This window comes from Drosophila subobscura, chromosome O, assembly GCF_008121235.1.
Source record: "Drosophila subobscura isolate 14011-0131.10 chromosome O, UCBerk_Dsub_1.0, whole genome shotgun sequence".
Taxonomy (NCBI): domain Eukaryota; kingdom Metazoa; phylum Arthropoda; class Insecta; order Diptera; family Drosophilidae; genus Drosophila; species Drosophila subobscura.
In genome coordinates, this window is record NC_048533.1 from 15565700 (window position 1) to 15585415 (window position 19716).

General features: G+C 48.0%; 2 protein-coding genes and 1 long non-coding RNA gene across 15 annotated transcripts in view; 2 read left to right on the plus strand and 1 right to left on the minus strand.

The window, feature by feature from the left end:
* Positions 1 to 12025, plus strand: part of LOC117898689 (serine/threonine-protein kinase Doa) — a 38458-nt gene extending 26433 nt beyond the window's left edge. For 3 of the 12 annotated variants that reach the window (XM_034808304.1, XM_034808299.1, XM_034808295.1), the window contains 9 exons: positions 8516 to 8591; positions 9292 to 9358; positions 9421 to 9534; positions 9609 to 9699; positions 9772 to 9942; positions 10010 to 10179; positions 10252 to 10365; positions 10455 to 10645; positions 10715 to 12025. In XM_034808304.1, the coding sequence (XP_034664195.1) occupies positions 8516 to 8591; positions 9292 to 9358; positions 9421 to 9534; positions 9609 to 9699; positions 9772 to 9942; positions 10010 to 10179; positions 10252 to 10365; positions 10455 to 10645; positions 10715 to 10842 (1122 nt within the window). In that variant the 3' untranslated portion in view covers positions 10843 to 12025. Of the gene's footprint in view, positions 1 to 718; positions 1219 to 3214; positions 3720 to 4931; positions 6804 to 8515; positions 8592 to 9291; positions 9359 to 9420; positions 9535 to 9608; positions 9700 to 9771; positions 9943 to 10006; positions 10180 to 10251; positions 10366 to 10436; positions 10646 to 10714 lie in introns of those variants that run through there. The other 9 variants (XM_034808305.1, XM_034808303.1, XM_034808297.1 and 6 more) reach the window with 7 other exon arrangements.
* LOC117898708 lies at positions 1241 to 3115 on the plus strand. Of its 2 annotated transcripts, none has more exons than XR_004649160.1 (2): positions 1241 to 1582; positions 3019 to 3115. It is a non-coding gene; the product is annotated as an uncharacterized LOC117898708 (long non-coding RNA). The 2 variants fall into 2 exon arrangements; XR_004649159.1 differs by having other exon boundaries at positions 1245 to 1718.
* Positions 12026 to 13712: 1687 nt separating the features above from the next.
* Positions 13713 to 19716, minus strand: part of LOC117898688 (mucin-12) — a 29541-nt gene continuing 23537 nt past the window's right edge. The window contains exons 6-10 of the mRNA XM_034808291.1: positions 16862 to 19365; positions 16701 to 16794; positions 16212 to 16631; positions 15539 to 15953; positions 13713 to 14862 (exon numbers count right to left, since the gene is read on the minus strand). Coding sequence (XP_034664182.1) covers positions 14394 to 14862; positions 15539 to 15953; positions 16212 to 16631; positions 16701 to 16794; positions 16862 to 19365 — 3902 coding nt within the window. The 3' untranslated portion in view covers positions 13713 to 14393. The remainder of the gene's footprint in view (positions 14863 to 15538; positions 15954 to 16211; positions 16632 to 16700; positions 16795 to 16861; positions 19366 to 19716) is intronic.

The window sequence follows — 19716 nt, forward strand, 5'->3', positions numbered from 1 at the left end:
GTGCTCAATAAGTAAGGGTATTCCCCCTTGTGCCAATTGATTCTTCTCCTGGCTGTGTGGCTTTTCGGTTATTTTTCCTCTGCAGCAAACAATAATAGAAACCACGGGAAGAGGAGGCCTCAACCACAGCCACACACTCAGTTCTCAACCACACAGCTCTCCCGCACGGACGGTTTTCGCCGTCGCCTTTGCCTTTGCCTCAGCCACAGCCAGCAGCTAGCTACTTTCGACTCTGACATCGGCGATATTTTCAATCTTTATAATTAGTATTTGTGGCGTGCGCTTTCGTTGATGTTGCGCTGATTTCGGTTTTGTTTGTTTTCTTCGAACAAATGCTCAGCGAATCGTGTGGCGTTCCCTCCTAATTCACCTTAAAATTCTCGGATAACTAAATGGCTCAAAGTGCGTGTGTTTCCCCCTCCAACAAAAACCTCCAACTTAAAGTGCAACTGCAATTGAATGGAATTTGTAAATAGTTTTTAAATTGTCGCTGATCGGATCTGATCTGAACAGTGGACCCGTGGGGGCGACTGCTTCTTCTGTTGTGTGTCTATTTCCGTCGAAGCTGCCGCAAAAATCTCTTACAATTTCAATTATTTTTACACATAAATCCGCTCCGCTCTCCGATCCGCTCTGTCTATACTATATTATGTATATATAATACAATCATATCTACAAGAAAAAACACCCGCTCTCTCTATAAACAGCACAACAAAATACCAAAAATTAAAACAATTAACGAAATAGACAGCCGATCGAACGAACCCCCTCGATCGATTCTTCCTTTACGGTATTTAAATATTATCCGGATTGTCGTCATCCGCCGGATGACAGAGAGAGGAGAGAGCCCCACGCAGAAACCAATACACAGGGAAAAGTGGCCAATATGGCCACATTTCTGAATCGTTTTCATCGCGATAAAAGCGAAAAGATTTTGCCAAATTCAAGTGAAAATCGTAAAACAGCTGATGGCGGCGAGGCAACGGCGACGACAACGACAACGCAGCAGCAGCCGCAGCCGCCGCGACAGCAGCGACGGTACATGCGGAGTGCTACCGCTGCCAGCGTCACACAGCTGCTCTCCGAAAGCTGCAATAGTCTGCTGCAGCGCTTTCGACGCAATCCAAGCGAACGACCTGATAATAAACAACAGAATCCACAACAGCAACAACAACAGAAACAGAATCCACAACAACAACGATGCAGCATCAGCAATCGGTAATCGATGCAAAAGGAAATGAAGCAAAAGATTTTTATAATTTATTTTTAATTTTTGCCTTCTTTTTGCTTTCCTTTCGTCGACAAAATAAACCAACAACAAAACTCGGTCAAAATTCTCTGTCGGCGGCGATCATCATTTATTCATTCTCCCTCCTTCTCTATTTTCACTTGAGTTTATTTTCATTTGAATTTCCTCGGTGTCTGATCGGCGTTGATTTGCGGCAGAGTGGTCGTTGTCGACGCGTAATTACGAGTTTTAGTTGCAGCGCAGCCGCCTCGCTCGCATCGCGATACGAACATTAGCCACAATCTTTCTCCTCCTACTCGTCGGCGGAGAAGGCCAATTATGTAAACTTTTCGAGTGCGTTTTTAATCGCGTTGAACTTCGGGGCAACCGCTGTCTGCCACCGCCTGATCCCTCGCCGCTCTTTAAACTCTTAGTAGTTCCAGTGTGAAAGAGAAAGAGACCCTTTCAATGCATCTCCAGTAGTTCCAGTGTTAACGAGCACTCTCTCTCTCTCTCTCTCTCTTTTGGAAAGATTCAGCTCTTACCCGCCAGCAGTAATCGTGCAAGAAAGTGTGAAAAATATTGCAATTAATCAAATCAACAATGAATGCCATAAAGGTGTACTAATTTCCATTGAATTTTGATTTATCTTTTTCAATACGATTATGGCAGTCATAAATCATGCAAAGAGTCAATTCTGTGATCTGGAGAGAGCTCCACAGGAGCTGCAAAAGTGTTTTCGTTCGAGCTGTTGTCCAGAGTGTGCCATAAGCTTGTTATGGGAGTATTTACACCCCACATAACCGATTAATGGCAGTAGAAGAACATTACCTCAATAATGAAGATTCCCCAAAGTGTGTGCGCTCTTACCATTTTCGCCAAAGCTTTTGATGGCACAAAAGTTTGGCCAAACACAGCGTTGCGCTGCAGCGCAACTAAAAGCAAAGCTCCCGAAAAGCTTATCCGATTCTGCAGCGCCTCTCGCTGGTACTTCCTTCGTTTCGATCTCTCTTGTAGTAGAACTTTTAAATAACCGTTTGAAAAAGCATTCACTTTGTTTTCAATGCTTTGCTCTCTCTTTTAATATTTGCCCTGCTCTTTCGTATTCTCTCTCGTTCTCTCTCGTTTTTGAATGCAATTACTCCTTTATTATTTATATTTATAATATGCGAGGGAGCGCACGTTTAAAATAAAACGTAAATTGTGTATTACGCTTTGTTCTGTTTTTATTTGCCTTCAACAACACAGAACTTTTATTGCTCGCTCATTGCGTTCCATCGGCAAAGGCAAGAGTTCAAGGCTTTTCTTGTGAAAAGCGCCCGTCTCCCCCTCGCCCTCCTTGCGCTTCACTTTCGATCGTTTCCCTGTTTCGCTGACGGAAACGAATTCGTTTTACAATTTACAAAAACGAAATGGAATGCATTCTGAATGAAGCATAAGAGTGCGCGTGTGTGTGCGTGTTTCGCGTGCGTTTTGAACCGCCTGTCCCAGCTGGCAAACAAAAGAACCGTTCTTCCTCATCACTATCCACCCACCCACTCGTCTACATATGTTATCTGCTCTCTTCACTCACACTCTGGGTCTCTCTCTCTATCTGTCTGTCTCTTCCGCACTCTCTCTTGCTCTCTGGCTGGCGCGCAAGTGCGCAATATTTTCACACTTTTCACCAAAAATAAAAACGATTCCTCAATATTTTCATTTTCTTGTGAATGCGAATGCCTCGCATTTCCTTCATCTTCTGCTCGGTCTCTTTTTGGTCGTCGCATGAATTTTCCGAAAATTTTCCTCAGTTAATTTTTAGTCCGTGTCGTGGCAGCGCGTCCCGTCCGAGAGCCGTTCGTCGCGAGCCCGTCCGTTCGTCGCGTTGAAAACGAAAGAAAAGCAAAGCATAGAAAAAGAAAGCAAAAGGAAAATACCTCCCATACCCACCCTAAAGCCAAACAGAATCTGAAAATTGTTTGGGATCGATCTCTCCCTGAATTATAGAGCGGCAGCCGCCATAGTCGAGGAGGATACCAAAGATAGCAACAAAAGCAACGATCCAATAACAGGGCGCAGGAGCTCCTCCAAGACTCCCACGAATGACAGCAACAACAACAGTAGCAGCAGCAAAAGCAAGACAAATCCCTCACAGAAGCAAAGCAAACGTCGCCGCAGCTCGGATAAGTCCTCCAGCTCCTCCAGTCGGAGAAACGCGGAAGCGGAAAAGGAACGCGATCGGGAAAGGGAACGTGAACGGGAACGGGATAACGCCATGAGCGATCGCCACAGACGTTACTATCCAGGCGGTGGACTGGGCTACCACCCCACCAGCAGCAGCGGGAGTGGCAGCAGCACCGCCGCCATTATGGGTCGCTACCAGAAGAGCTCCACCACAGCAAACGCACTGGACAGACTGCGCACCCACCTCAGTCCCGTGGGCGGTTACTACAAGCCGCTGATACGTGGTCTGGGGGGTGGCCGGCGGGACAGGGATCGGGACCTGGATGATGTTAGTATCATAAACACCCGCAAGCGAGAGCGAGCGAGAAAGTGCTACAGAGCGGTGTGCAAACCAATGGATGCGACGGACCCCAGTCAGCCAGACACATGACTCACCTGTTGGGCATTTCATATTTTGGAATACTTCTGCAGAGGAGAGATCTTCTCACCTGTCCATGACTCAGAGTCAGACCTAAATCTTTGACAAGTGTAGAACTGGTAACCTGTGCCGAGGCAAACATTGTAGACATATATGCAGAACAGTGCTTGCAGTGCAGTGGCAACCTCCATTCATTGCCCATTGCCACACATACTATATTATAGAAAGTTTTCCCTCGCGTATAGACTGTCAGATGTATATATTCGTATACTTGTAGCCATCGGAACCCACACGGTCTGCGTTTTATAGCGAGCGTGTTCCTATATATGCCTCCCCCCCGCCCGATATATTCTATATCTCACAGATTCATTCTGTGCCGTGTGCGTTTTCGTTTGCGTTTACGTTTGTCGAATTTATTTTCGATACCAACAGCCTCTGGCCACTGCCTTCCTCTGCCTCTCTGCTATATAGGAAGATATATGCATGTATTTTGGGTCTAGTCTGTGTATCTCTCGCTGAGATCTCGAGAGATGTGTGTATAATTTTCACGATTTTTTCTATGCGAGTTTATGTATAAACTTTGAAGGTCGTCGCGCCGTGGACGGTTTTTTGTTTAGATTTTTTTCGCTTGAGGCATTTGAAATGAAAATAAAGGGTATCTCCTTAGGCCACATGCTTCACTCTCTCTCTCTGTTGCCACTCTGCGTGCGTGCATGCCACAAGAATACTTGACCAACAGAGTGAGAGAGAGAAAGCCGCCACTTTAATTTCAGTGCGAAAAGAAAAGGCACCCGAAAAGACCATAATTAGCCATTTCCGAAAAGGCCGTTTAAATGGTTCCAACATTTGGCTCCGAGTGCACGACTCTTGTCTGTAGGGTCTAGGTCTTGGCTCTGGTGTCTGGCTACTGGCGTCTGTCGTTTGGCACTTCTTTTGTGGAGCGTGTGCTCAGCAGACAGAGCGTAAAGAGTGTTTTACGCCCGTCGTTACCGTTGGTTTCACACGAGCGCCGGTCTTAAGCACTTTCCCTCTCCATTAACCATTTAATCCAACGTTCAAACCATATCTAAATCCCACCTGTGCACTTCTCCGTCTGGTTTTCTCTTTGGGTATGACGCACAGCGTCGGGATTACCAACTGGACAGAGATAAAACGCCCACCACATCGGGAGTGGGATCGGGAGCTGGCAAACAGTCGGCCATCTCCCGACTGGAAAATAAATATTCGGACGTACTGGAGCGTACGGCTGGGAGACGTCGCCACGAGGAGGATCGCGACAAGACCCTGGAGCCGGACGATTACGGTGCCAGCAGTGGGCTGATGCGTTCGGCCACTGCCCACCAGTTGGCCAAATCGAAGCTCTCCTCGAGCTCCTTCAATGCCGCAGATCGCAAGGAGCGAACGCCGTACCGCACGCGGGCTCAACGGCAGCGCGCCGGCTACATGGCCGACTCCAACGACAGTGGCTACCTGACCAGCGGCAATCGCTTGCTGGACGAGAACTACCCGGTGGACTACAGCAGTCGGTATGACTACCACGATGCCCTGCGTCTGGGCGGTGCCTCGGGCTATCCCTCCAGTCGCTACGGCCGGAGAGGAGCAGGCGAAGATGAGCCGGCATCAGCAGCAGCACCATTTGGTGGCCGCACGAGTCGCGCCTATGGAAGGACAAAGACCAGCGAGAATCTGCTGGCCGCCGAGATAATGGAGAGCGGTCGACAAGCGGCAGCGGCATCCATGGAGGATCATCCGTTGAATTCGAGGAACCGTTTCGCCCACCGCCGCAAGGAGCAGCCCCCGCCTGAACTGACGGCCGAAGAGCGTGAGATCCTAGCCGACGATCGCTCCTCGGAAGACAATGCAGCCATTCTGATGCTCCTGCGGGAGGACAATCAGTTCCTCGAGGCCAAGAAGTTTGAGGAGCGCATGCGCAAGCGCCGTGAGCTGCGGGAACGCGTCAAGCGCGAGGAGGAAGCGGCCGCGGAGGCCAAGAAGACTGAAGCGGCGGCCGCCTTGGAGCAAGAAGCCATTGCCAAAGCAAAGGAGGCAGCAGCAACAGCAGCGGCAGCAGCAGCAGCTGCCCTGCAGGTGCCAAAGGAGGAGGCGGCACCCAAGAAGAAGTCGCGCAGCAAAAAAGTAACTACAGACGACAGCGATGATGATGGTGACAGTGGCTCCTCCAGCACGTCGGAGAGTAGCTCTGACGAGGTTGATGGCGATACAGAAACCGAAACCACCACCGATTCGGGGACTGGTGTGCAACTAACCCACACAACATGCAACACAGCCAACTCCACCACCAACAAAACAACAGACAAGGCCAACACTCCTCCTACTCCTACTACCTCTGTCAATGGCACTACTAGAACAACTCCTCCATTAGCCACCACCACAACCACCACATCATCCACTAGCACTTCTGCTCCACTCTCTAACAACCACACGGCGGCAGCGGCAGCAGCAACAACAGCACAGGCAGCAGCAGCAGCAGCAGTTGGCTCTAGCATCACCAACAAGAGCCGCTTTCTGCCCCTCCACTCCTCAGATCGCAATAACAATGACCTGTCCAAATACAAGCCCACAAGCAACCTCCTCACGCACTCCTCCAGCTCCGGAGCTTTGGCCTTTGGCGGTATCGGGGCGCGACTGGCGGCAGCGGATGCGCGTCGCCAGCAGCAGAGGTACCAGGGCGCCAGCTCCCGCACCGCTGCCGTGCTGAGCGAATTCGATCGCTACAAGCCCAGCCTTGGATCGGGTTCCGGTTCGAGTTACCTGTCCGATCCGTACGGCAGCAGTCGGCGTACGAACGGTCTGGCGTCGGGCAGCTCGCTCTATCAGCGGCCCCACCTGGATGCCTACCACCAGCAGCAGCAATCCTCAGCCTCGTCGCACTATCTGCAGCAACAGCAGCAGGATCACTACCTGTTGTCGAAGAGCGCCACCTCATCGGCGCTGTTCCACAGGTCACGCATTCCAAAGACACTCTCGACCTTTGTAAGCAGACGTTGTAATCCCCCATGCCATGCCGTCTTATCGATGATGCAGCTTCGTTGAGCTTTGTTTTGCGCCGGCTGCCCCTAACTGCAACTGCAACTTCTACCCCCCTAAATCTCAAACCCCCCCGTGCCTTTCAAAACTACTCGCCTTCAAACAGACTTACAGATCAAACAGCTAACAGCCCAGTGGATCCCGGTGGATCGTGTTCTTGTTGAATGTTAAACTAACAGCGAAATGTTAAGCCCTGCCTCTCGAGCGATCGTTTTGTTTTGCATGCAACTAAAACTAAAACCAGGAATAAAACGTAAGAGAACATTGCATAACCCTGAACACACAACACCCAACCGTTTAAAATCTTAGATAACTATTGCCGTAGAACGGCAGTTATATGAACCTGAACATGACCTATAAATGTAGGCAAACTATTAGCTTTTTCCCGATTTTTAAACTGATATTTTATCGATGTATTATAGCCATACCAACTGAGATTGTTTGCGTGAACTTCCTTCTCTTGCAGTGTTGAACAACACATGTCTAGTAGTAGCACCTCTAAGTACTGTGACCACGAAAACGACTGACCTTTTACCAAAAGACTTTTCAGTACTTTATTTGTTCTTTTACCAAAATGAGATCTGCTTCTCAGCAAGAAGCTTTAAAAATAATAAATAAACAAATACAAAAGACTAGCAAAAAACCCAAACATTTTAAGGGTTTCCTTGTTGATTTTTTATTGCCCTCTACACAGACACAGAATATAGATGAAAGTTTCTATATGCACACTCAAACATTTTTATATAGAACTGAATAAACATATATATATGCAGCGTTATGTATGCCATATGCGTTATATTTATATTTGACATATTTTATGATCTTTGTTGTAATTGTTTTGTTGTTGAATATTAACCATTTTTGTAAAAACACACAAATCTCAAAACAAATTTGTCCGAACTAATTTTCTTATCGAACAAACGAAACGTATTTTTCTCGTGTTTTTTCTGAATATGATGATGTAAATCACAATGATGATGATGATGATGGGTTTATGATGATGATGTGCGCTCTCAACATGATGATGATGATAATGGATGATGATAATCGATAATGGAATGATTGGATGATTGGATTTGGTTGGTCTTTGTGTGGAATATTTACAATGGATGTAAATGGTAATGCAATTGCTGTGGTGCCAACGCTGGATCTTCATCCTCCTGTGGATCCTTGTGGACTAAATTAATTGGACCTGTGGACGACTGTCTGTGGACCATCTCCCCCTGCTGCTGCCGGACAATCGGATCGAATATATATATCTATTTTTGTTTCTTTTTTCTCTTTCTTTTTTTGTTTCTTTTTCTCTCTTTCAAATTACATACTTATTGCCACACACGCACACACAACGCACTCTCTGTGTACGCGTCTGTATCTGCCACCCATCACCGATCTGCCACATCGACAACAACAACTACGCCCCCTCGCCTCGCCCCGCCTTGCAACAACCCACTACCAAATTCGCTCGCTCCTCGTCTGCTCCGCCGTCGTTTCGCTACCTCTCAACGGATCAACGAATGCACCACCCATCAATGCAATGCAATGCCACCACCAACCAATCAACCAACCAACGACAACAACTACTGCAACAACAACCACGTCCACGTCGTCGTCGTCTTCGATTGCTCCTCCGCTCCTCGAATGCTCGCTTGCCCAAACAGACAGCCAAGCCCGTCATCCAAGATGATGCTGATGGTCACTTAATTTACCACACCGGAGACATTCTCCACCACAGATGTTCGTGACAATTTTTTGTTTTTAATTTTTTTCCTTCCATACTTATGTTTAGAAAAAAAAGAAAGAAAAAAGAAAAACACTTGATAGTCAAAAGTTAAAGCCAAAAAAAGAAAAAATAACTAGAGAAAAGCAAAACAAAAGGCTATTTGTGCTCCTACTCTCTTCTCTACTCGTAACTCTCTTATTAGTTCAAACTCTTTCCAAGTTTTCTTTATTATTTGTTAATTATCCACACACACACACACGCCCCACACACACACTCGCCAACAGAAAGGTCGAAAAATCGTGTCGCGTCGCGTCGCATTGAAATTTTTCACACAATTTTCACGCCAGTTACTTCCTTTCAAGCAATTTGTCTTTGAATTAAACTTTTGTCTCAAACTAAATTTGTTTCCCCCCATTTGGAGAAAACTTTCGCTCGCGCGCCACCCAAAACATATAATTAACGAAATAATATTGAAAATGAAAACAAAACTGAAACTCATTTGCGCACACTTTGTTTAGAGTCCTCCGATTCGGTTATTGGGTGTGTACACACCAGACCTCATCGTATGATTCAGTACTCAGTATTTAGTTACAAGTTACTATACAGGTTTTAGCTTTAGAACAGACAGTACTAACTAACGTTTAACACCAACTACTCTTGATGCAATTGGCTGAGACACTACTACAAAAACGCCTTCCTTTTGCCAAATTTCAGATAAGATCATGGCCACACTCGGCGAGGGCACCTTCGGACGTGTGGTCAAGGTCAAAGACATGGAGCGGTAAGTGTGAAGTTTGAAGTGATTCTTAAGCGCTGTAATTAATGCTTTTTCATCCTTTTCAGTGATTACTGCATGGCCTTAAAGATTATCAAGAATGTGGAAAAGTATCGCGAAGCTGCCAAGCTGGAGATCAACGCTTTGGAGAAGATTGCACAAAAGGATCCGCATTGTGATCAGTGAGTCTGCTGCAATCATATTTCCAACTGTCTGAACAATACTTTAATATAATATATTTCTCTCTATCGTACAGCTTGTGCGTGAAAATGGTTGACTGGTTTGATTACCATGGACACATGTGCATAGTTTTTGAAATGTTGGGTCTAAGTGTTTTCGATTTTTTGGTAAGTTAACTATAGATTGAGAACTAGATCTGATTTGTCTAATTCTCTTTGTTATTTCCGATGATTGTTTAGCGCGAGAACAACTATGAGCCATATCCGCTGGACCAAGTGCGTCACATGGCCTATCAATTATGCTACTCTGTGAAATTCTTACATGACAATCGTTTAACGCATACAGATCTCAAGCCGGAGAACATCCTGTTTGTCGATTCGGATTATTCGGCTCACTATAATCATAAGATTGTAAGTAGAGATCATATGCAGCTCTCCACCTGATCCATAAATTATAACACGCTTCTTTATCCAGCAGAACCGGGAGGTTCGACGTGTCAAGAACACGGACGTTCGTCTGATTGACTTCGGTTCGGCCACCTTCGATCATGAGCATCACAGCACAATTGTCTCGACGCGACATTATCGCGCGCCCGAGGTCATACTGGAGCTGGGTTGGTCACAGCCATGCGATGTCTGGTCCATTGGGTAAGAAGTTTATTAAATGCCTGCCAGATCATTTGCATATTTAATTGAACTGTAATTATATTCTTTATGTAGCTGCATCTTGTTTGAACTTTATCTGGGAATCACACTCTTCCAAACGCACGACAATCGCGAGCATCTGGCCATGATGGAGCGCATCTTGGGACAAATACCATATCGCATGGCACGGTAATACAATGCAGCTCATGCTTTCACTTTCTAAAGCGCAGTTCCCTTCACCGAAATCGTCTAATGTGTAGCAACCATACTCTTTATAGCAAAACCAAAACAAAGTACTTCTACCATGGTAAGTTGGATTGGGATGAGAAGTCCAGTGCGGGACGCTATGTGCGCGACCACTGCAAGCCGTTGTTCCTGTGCCAACTGAGCGACAGCGAGGACCACTGCGAGCTGTTTGGCTTGATCAAGAAAATGCTGGAGTATGAGCCATCATCCCGCATCACGTTAGGTGAGTGAATCGACACTGCTTTAAAAATTGGGATTTGTGCTAACCGAATCTGTTCATTCATTCTTTCAGGTGAGGCCCTACGCCATCCCTTTTTTGACAGGCTGCCACCGCACCAGCGGGTTGGTGAAATGAGCAGCAAGCAGCCCCTCTCTTCGGGCAGCAGCAGCCGCGAGCGATCGCACAGTCTGTCCAGATGAGAATTACAGCGATTTGGTTATTGTTGACAGGCAACGTTAATCAAGCGTCCAATCATGCAAACATACACAACAACAACAAAAGCAAAAACACAGCGCGACAACAGACGTCCAGGGACAGGAACGTCCTGGAGCAGCAGAAATGGAGAGCAAGCGCAGCGACCACAACGGCGAACCCTATTTTAAGTGCTAAAAGTCTTTTACTTAGTTTTGTTAACTTGACTTGTATAGAAATGTTTCTTATACAAAAATCCTACACTGTTTTCTCATATACATACAATATTCTATCATATTAGAATGCGCACATTGCTGTGCATCATTCAGAGCTGTGTAGCGCCACGAGTGCGCCTGTGCATTGTATCATACCCGCCAATAGTGTTTGTTTTGTAATGATAACCAAATCGTGTATAATATTGATAGTGCGGTGCGTCTCCCCCATCCACATCCCGACACCGACACTGCTTGGTAGTGAACCAACCAGCCCCAGCCTAATTGTAAATGTCATTGAAATGTGCGCACCTCGAGATGGAAGCAACACAACGACTGCAATGATTAAACGAAGATACAATTGTAAATGTAATAAAATAAGAAGTCAGTCGCTAACGCGCTAGTTGAAATGCATATGCATCCCCCATCAGCAGCACCCACCCTGTCATTGGGATCTCGGCTAAGTTGTAATTAATTAAATACAAAATGTACACCATTTACCATTTCGAGAGCGTGATCTGTAAGCTAATGCATGCCATTAAATCACTCGTACCCCACACTCCACTCCATTCATGTACCGATGTACATATGTAAGTGTAAAGTGCAAAGAGCAATTGTTATGCCGCCCCCCTCCCAGCCCCGTATGCATCTAGAGCGTTTTTGCGTATTTTTTGTGTAAATTCGGTAGCAGACCAGGCCCAGAGTCATTTCTCTTAGAATACGAGATGTTTTCAGATGTGTAGAATTATCGCGCCAATCCGTTTTGTTCGTTTTCGTTCTATTATCGAATATCGAAAAATCAACACATACATTTATCCATTGCATACTATAATATCGTCTGGACCCTAGGGAGAGTATATGTATGTCCATATACTAAACATACTTAATTCAAATGATTGTGAGTTAGTTTAATATTACATAAATATTAATTATAAATTACATTATTTGCAATTTAACCAGATCACCAGCCTATAAGATAAAAAACCAATATTGTCAAGTTACTACAAATTGAAATAAATCTTTAAAAAAACAACAAGCTTTTTATACCCGGTACTCGAAGAGTAAATAGGGTATATTGTATTTGTGCGGATAACGGTTGTATTTAACGCACAGAAGGAAACGTTTCCGACCCCATAAAGTATATATATTATTGATCAGCATCAATAGCCGAGTCGATTGAGCCATGTCTGTCTGTCCGTCTTGTTTGTCGGCTAGTTCTCAGAGACTATAAGAGCTAGAGCCCCCAAATTTTGGCACCAGACTGCTGTATGCTCACACTGAAACCAGTGTATTTCAAAAATGAGCCCCGCCCCCGCAAAAGGGCGAAAACCTCCCAAATCTACAATTTTGAAGATAACAGAAAACTAAAAACGCCATTCCATAGGGAATGACCATATCTATCAGATCACCAAATTGGGATCCGATCGGATCATTATTATAGCCACAATGATTACTGGTGATCTATGCGCGCTATTTTTCAATGTTATCACTTAATAAACATGTCTCTCTTAATAATTTACATACATTTACATACTGTAGACAAAGTCTCGCACTCGCTGGCCCATTGCGTGTGCGCTGACTTGGCCATGGGCGCAGGCATAGCTGTGAAGTTCAAGGAGGTCTGCGGCAAGGTCGATGAGCTGCGTGCCCAGAAGGCGGCCAGCGGTGATGTGGCTGTGCTCAAGTATAATGATCGCTACATTTACTATCTGGTGACGAAGCCACAAAGCTGGGGAAAACTAACATACGAGTCGCTGCGGTCATCTCTGGAGCAGATGCGCGAACACATGGTGAGTGGCTTGCGCTAACGTCCCTTCTCGTTATTTATACATTTACGTTAAAAAGACATATTCTTATCGCTTTAAATATCAAAATATGTCTGGTCGCAAATAATTCTGGAAATTCGACCGATTGCGAGGACACGCCTCACGTCCTGATGGGTTGAGAAATGGAAGAGTTCCAAAATTAGTTTAACTTCTCGAATTAATCTAATTTAGTCCCAGTAGTGGCAATCGATCTAATCTTTAGATCTGACTTTAACCGTCAGCAGTGAAAATGTAGTTCAAGACATCAGCGAAGATAGCGGGGGCGCCACTGTGGAAAAGATTGGTGTGGTTGTGAAAACTTTTGTTGTACAACAATAACAACAACCAAAATGGAGAGCAACTGTTTTGTTGTTTTGCGCTTTCATTTTTTTGTCGGGCGATCGGGGCGTACCTCGGCTTTCTGTGAATCGAAAAACATCCTGGAATTTACAGAGTCCTTAAAAAGGTTCGAGGTGCTGGGATGTATTTATTGTGCACCTCCTGCGTTGGTAGTTGTCAAGCATCCATTTGATGCTTAATAAATAGCATCCCAAAATAATGAACCATTTCGTTTTGTTTTTCCATTTATTAATTTATTTGTTTTTGTGGTTCCGCTAAGTGTGAATTCGTTTCTTGCATTCTGTTGTACAATTATAATTTTACAATAGTTCCAACTAAATAAATAATAACAATTTATAAATATAATTTCTCTTTATATGCTTCTTTACGCGATTTGCTCAGTGTATGGTGGTGCGCTGCTTGCATTTGGGTACGACATAAATAAGTTGTTGTATATTGGGGTTTACCGAGCACAAATGTGTATGGTATGAGAAACAGTAGCTGATTTTGATTCGTTCGTTATTTTGTTTTTGTATGGACTTGTTTGGTAAAGTCAAAAGTACGTAATTGAGTAATTGATGGTTATCCAGTGCTGAACTTAGTGGCTAAAATGTCATCTTAGGCTACCTATTTATAAAAATAGTGGTTAGGTCTACAAATTGCAACGAAAACAAGAACCTATATGAACCTAAGATCTATACGCAATAAATAAATACTTAACATGTACAATCTGTTATGGATAAGGGATATATATAAATGATTTTATGTATATACAAAACAACTTAAATTCTGCGCCGAAGCGCTGTCTAAGAAGCAACAAAATCTATCGCTCGCTTATGGTTAGAACCTTCCTTTGTAACTTGATTTCGATTAACATTTTCTTGATGCATTATTGTCTATTTCAAATGTGTGGCAGCGCCGCCCGGCGACGCAACTAAGCAGGGAGTCATGTGGGTCTGTCTGTTAAACAATAGAAAACAACCAACTCCAAAGCGACACTCTGTCTCAAGCTGAGCCAGAGGAAGACATCTAACTAAACTGATTTTCTACTTGTACATTGATACACATTCATATGCGGTAAGTATATATATACTAAGTATATGGCCAGGCCAAGCTGAACTCCACTAATTCCCCCTACTTATGCCCAATAACGAGCGTATAGTTCGCTGTGATCACTGTCGACGACAACGCCGACAGCGCTGGTCATTTGGCCAGCTTCAGGATCTCTGTCCTGCCACCAGCTGCCAGTTCTGATCCTCCATTGGAAGTCACTTTCGTGACTGTTGCTCCGGCTGTTCCCATGCCCCCTGAAGCGGATGGTGGAGCGGGTGCAATGCGTATGGGCTTGGCTCGCTGCTGCTGATTGAAGAGGCCACTCAGTGTGGCTGCCGTGCTGGCGGTCAGCACCATGCTGCTGGCTCCACTTGTGTTGGCCTGCTGCCGCTTGCTCCGCGCCAGTCCATTTATTTTGTTGTTCGTTGAAGAGGGCTGTGGGGGCGATTGCTGAATTACTGATGCTGCTGCTGGTCCTGCTGCCGGAGGAGAAGCAGCGGATGAGGATGCGGCCGCCGATGTGGCTACGGATGTGTGTGTCGAGGAGGCTGAAATGTTATCCAACTCAGTCATTGCTTCTTGTATAGCCCGCTCGAGTTGCGAGTTCAGTTTGCGGCTCCTTTGTGGTTTGATGATGGTTGGGGAGCGTGGAGTGTGGAGTGGAGTGTTTTGTGGGTTTTTGGGTTGTGTTTTTTATATATTTTTTTGCGAGTTGCGAGTGTCGAGTGGTGATGATGATGATGTTGTTGGTTATGCATATAAACACACACACACACACACACACGCACACAGAGTTATACACGTTGGGGTTGGCAGGGCAGGATATAATTTTGGTTCAGGTTCAGCGCATATCAAAAAAAAGAAACGAGAATATTAATTAGCAAATTAAAAAGTCAAATACACAGAGAGTAAAGTAAATCAAAGATAAATTAATTAAAAAGGCTAAAAACAACAAAAGTCTATCTACTTATCAAAGGCTTAATCAAACTCTCAAAATAAAACAACTACAAAATTATCGGAAAAATGTGCTACAAATTGCTAGGACAATAAATGAGCATATGGCAAATGGTAAAATAAAACTCTATCTAAAAATCTATAATTAAAAGGTATAAAAATTACATTAATTTAAAGGAAATATAAAAAAGAAACATTATATCTATATTCATTCTACTTCGAATAATGTTTCTAGTCTACGGTGCTGGTCCTCTGGCGTTCCCTAAAACTTCTTCCAATGCCCTAGGTCCCCCCTCTGAGTTGTGTTTGTTCCCCCACTCTTCAACCGAATGGATGCTCACTTTCTGGTATCCTTTTGGGCCTTGTGATGCGCCTCCAGACCCTCGGAGAGACTTTGCAATGAGTTGACGGGAATCAGTTCAGAGGTGGAGCGGCCACCGCCACCGAACCACTGCACCCAGACGTGATCGAACTGCTGCGAGGGCGTGCACACGCCGTCAGGCATCTTGACAATCTTCCCGGGCCAGGCGGGATGGCCACGCGCCGGACCCCAAATCAGTTCCCCAATGGCAAACGATCGTGGCGGCATTAACGGAGTGGCAGTGGCACTGTTGCATGTGCCACGGCCAGAGCTGCGCTGTGGGCGACGCGAACGTTTCGTTGGTGTGGTCTTGGCTTTGGTCTTGGCTTCCGGCATCGTGGTGGAGGATGTGGCGGCTGGAGCCGTGGCTGTTGCTGCTGTTGTGCTGGGCGACTCTACGAAAGGCACACAGAGGCACATAGAGACTTGGACTTGGGTGGACGACATGGGGCTAAATGAAGAGGCGATCCCAGCACCAGAGGATGGGGAGGATTACAAGCAGGCACAGCGGAGAGGATTAAAAGCAGTGTACAAGGCCGATCATGCAGTGGTCAATGCGCCGGGTGGCGTCTTGGCCATGTGGATGGTTAGTGTTTTGTGGTGGATGCAATTAGTGCTGGACATTAGAGGTGCGCTGCTTACGGCGGCCTTACCCTGGTAATCAATGTTAACTACTTTGTGGCTATGGAGGAAGGTGGTGGTGCTGGTGTTGTGGTTGTTGTTGCTGTTATGGTGGCTGTTGTTGTTGTGCTGCCCGACTGGCGGCTGTCGAAGGTGCATGAATGGGCGTTGGCCCTGGCTCTGGCCCTGTGCCCCCGCCACATGAGTGGAGCCAGTGGACGACGACGATGACGACGACGAGGATGACGATGTAATGGACATGGACATGGGCATGGAGGCGGTTGTGCTGTTCGAATGGGAGCTGGAGTTGGCCAAACGCATACCTTGCCCCATCAGGCTCATCCCGTTCTCGGCCGTCGCCTGCGATGTGATGTGTATGCGTCGTATCTTTGGCTCCGTATGCTTATACATTCCACTTGGCTGCGTAAAGAGATTGCTGCTGTTGCCGAAGCCTAAAAAAGGAAAGAATAGAGAAGGATTAGAGTAGTACTTAATCATGCATGATGATCCTCAATGCTTACTCCTCTCACAATCTGTGGACGATGGCGACTGCCGACTCTCCATACTCAGCGGGGAGACAGCGGCATCCGGTTCCGAGCTGGAGACGCATTGCACCTGCCGCGAAAAGATTTTTAAAGAATGAGTCAAGAGATCAACACCAGAGATGAGAGTATCCACAAACCATATCACTGCCAGTGCTCCGATGACTGGGCGGTCGCTCCGGACTGCTCGGACTGCATGTGGTGGTGTCTGGCGGACTGGCCGCCGTGCCCTGGCGACCCATCGATGAGTCTGTCGTCAGATAGGTGGTGGCCTGCGCCTGTTGCAGACTGATCTGCTGCGCCTGCTGATGCTGCTGCTGCTGCTGTGATGGCTGCTGCTGCTGGATCTGAATGGTGGTTGTCGTGGGACTCGCCTGCACGAAAGTGGAGCCGCCACCCTGCTGCCCCGTGGGCATCACCAGGCCCATGGGCGTCGAGTATATCTGTCCAATGGGACTCAACTGGCCATTGGCACCCACAATGTACTGCTGGCCGCCGCCTCCAGGCGAGATGAAGGAGGGCTTGCTCTGTGGTGACGGCGTGCGCAGCATCACGGGCCCCTGGGGCGTCATCAGGCTGGTTGTGGGCATGTTCTGGATCTGCAGCAGCGTGGCGTCTGGTGCCATTACCAGGCCCGCGGGCATCAGCAGCTGCTGCCCGATGAGGTTCACCTGCTGCAGGATCTGGCCGTTCTGCAGCAGCAGCTGCTGCGTCTGCTGCGGACCCGAGGAGTTGGCCTTGTTCACGACGATGCCCTGAATGCCGGGACTCAGCTGGAACTGCTGCTGGAACTGTGGTGCAGATGCAGAAGCAGCGGCTGCTGCGGCAGCTGCCGCCTGCTGGTGCAGCATTCCGGGCGCCTGGCTGGGTATGCTGGGCGAGATCTGGGGGGAGATCGTCTTGGCGGGGGATCCACCACTCGACGGTGGCGGCGTGTGGCACACGGAGCTCTTACGCTTGCGCGGCCTCCGCTTGGACTCTGGCGAGCTGATGATCAGCGTCTGGCCATGCGGTGGCACTGCCCCAGGATGTGGCATGGCCCGCACTTGCTCCAGATGCTGCTGCTGCTGCTGCTGTGGATGATGTTGCTGCTGCTGCTGATGGACGATGTAGCCGCCATTGGGTAGCGTATTGAGCAGCACAGTCTGGCCACCTGCTCCTGCAGCTCCTCCAGAGCTCTGTCCCGCCTGCGAAGTGATGATCTGGTGGTGCAGCAGCTTGGCCCCAGAGTTGAGGATCACCGTGTTGCTGCTGCCGCTGCTGGAGGTGGCTGCACCCACCGGCGAGGCTTGGCTCACAATGTAGCCGCCTCCCGGCTGCGAATGCAGCTCCTGGTGCTGGTGGTGCTGCTGCTGCTGGATGATGCCCGCGCGCTGGTGATGCTGCTGCAAATGCGGATTCCCCTGCTTGTTGTGCTGTGGCCCCGGAATGACCAGCAGCTGGCCGGAGGAGGTCATTATCAGCTGACTGCCGCCATTCGTGGCGCCTGCCATTTGTCCGGCCATCGCTTGGAGTTGCGCCATTCCGGCCTGCGAGCTGCTCAGCGTGGTGATCGGTCGACCCGTGATCCCAGTGCCCGCCGTGGTGGTCACAATGCTGCGCGTCATCGTGGCCACGGCATTGCTGCTGGCCACAGTCAGCCGCTGTCCGGCAAGAGTCTGCTGTTGCTGTCGCATCACACGCAGCTGTGGAGCGGGCGCAGTAACCTGTCCCTGTATTTGCGCTTGGGTACGCATCTGCAGGATCTGCGGCTGCTGCATCTGCATCTGCTGCTGTTGCTGCTGTGGCTTTGGTGATGGCGAGGGTGTGCTCTTGCCCGAATCCAGCAGCGAGTCTGTGGGCGAGGACAAGCTCTGCCTGGGACTCTCGTGACTGGTGGAGATGGCGCCCACTTGCTCGGGCCGCTTCTCCACAGCTTCTTGCATCACAGCTGCACTGCTGGAGACGGGCGACTCCTGGGGTGGTGGCACCACCGTGACGCTGGTAATCTGTGGCTTCTGTGGCCGCGCAAAGGCCTGCGTGTCCACCTGCAGCGTGCGCTGTCCGGCATTCCCATTGGTGGAGACATTGCCACCCACCGCTTCCGCTTCCCACTTGCCAAACACCGAGAGCCTTCGTATCCTCTGACGCTGTATATGCAACTGTTGAAACTGCTGCTGCTGCTGCTGCTGGGAGCTGTGCACAATGGGCTCCTGTGGCTGTGCTCTGGCTGTGAATGTGGCAGACACTGTCACGGTTTTCGCGCCCGTATCCAGGCCTCCACCCAGCGTATTGTGCAGCAGGACTGTCTGCTGCTGCATGTACCCAGCGGGATCGTCCTTGAAGTTCGGCTGCTGCTGCTGCTGCAACAGTGGTGGTGCTGCGGGTGGTGGCAGCGTCACGGGTAGAGGCAGGGAAGAAGGCGCAGCTGCTCCTCCTGGCTGCTGCTTTATCACATGTCCTCCGGCTGAGCGCTTAGGGACTCCAATTCCAGCTCCAGCTCCAGCGACAGCTCCAGTTCCTCCTATTCCTCCTCCAGCTAATGCGTGACTAGTTTGCATTACAGTCGTGGGCGTGGGCGTGGATGTGGGTGTGGGCGTGGCCATTCCATAGGCCTGGCTCCGTGGGGGTAATTTGTTATTGCCGTATTTGTGGCAATCAGCTTCTGGAAATGGAGCAACAAATTGAAAAGGCAAAGTCAGTGAAAGGTCAAGACAGCATCCTTCGTTTTGGTTATGCAAAGCGCGTCGCGTCCTTAAAGTGCCCGCAACGTGTCCCTTGCGTGGGGGACAAACACTCGTCACCCCCCCTGCCCACACCGCTCCACCCCCTAAAGGTCGTGCAACTACAGAGGAGCCCAAAGCACAAGGATGCCAAGCGGAATGGCTATGGGTGTGGGACTGGAGGGCAGTCTGACGACCCGAATAAAATCAAAGCACACACAGAGCCAGAAACGTGCTGCTGCTGCTGCTCCTGCTGCGAAAGTCAGATGAAAGTAAAGGGCTTGCGTGGGGCA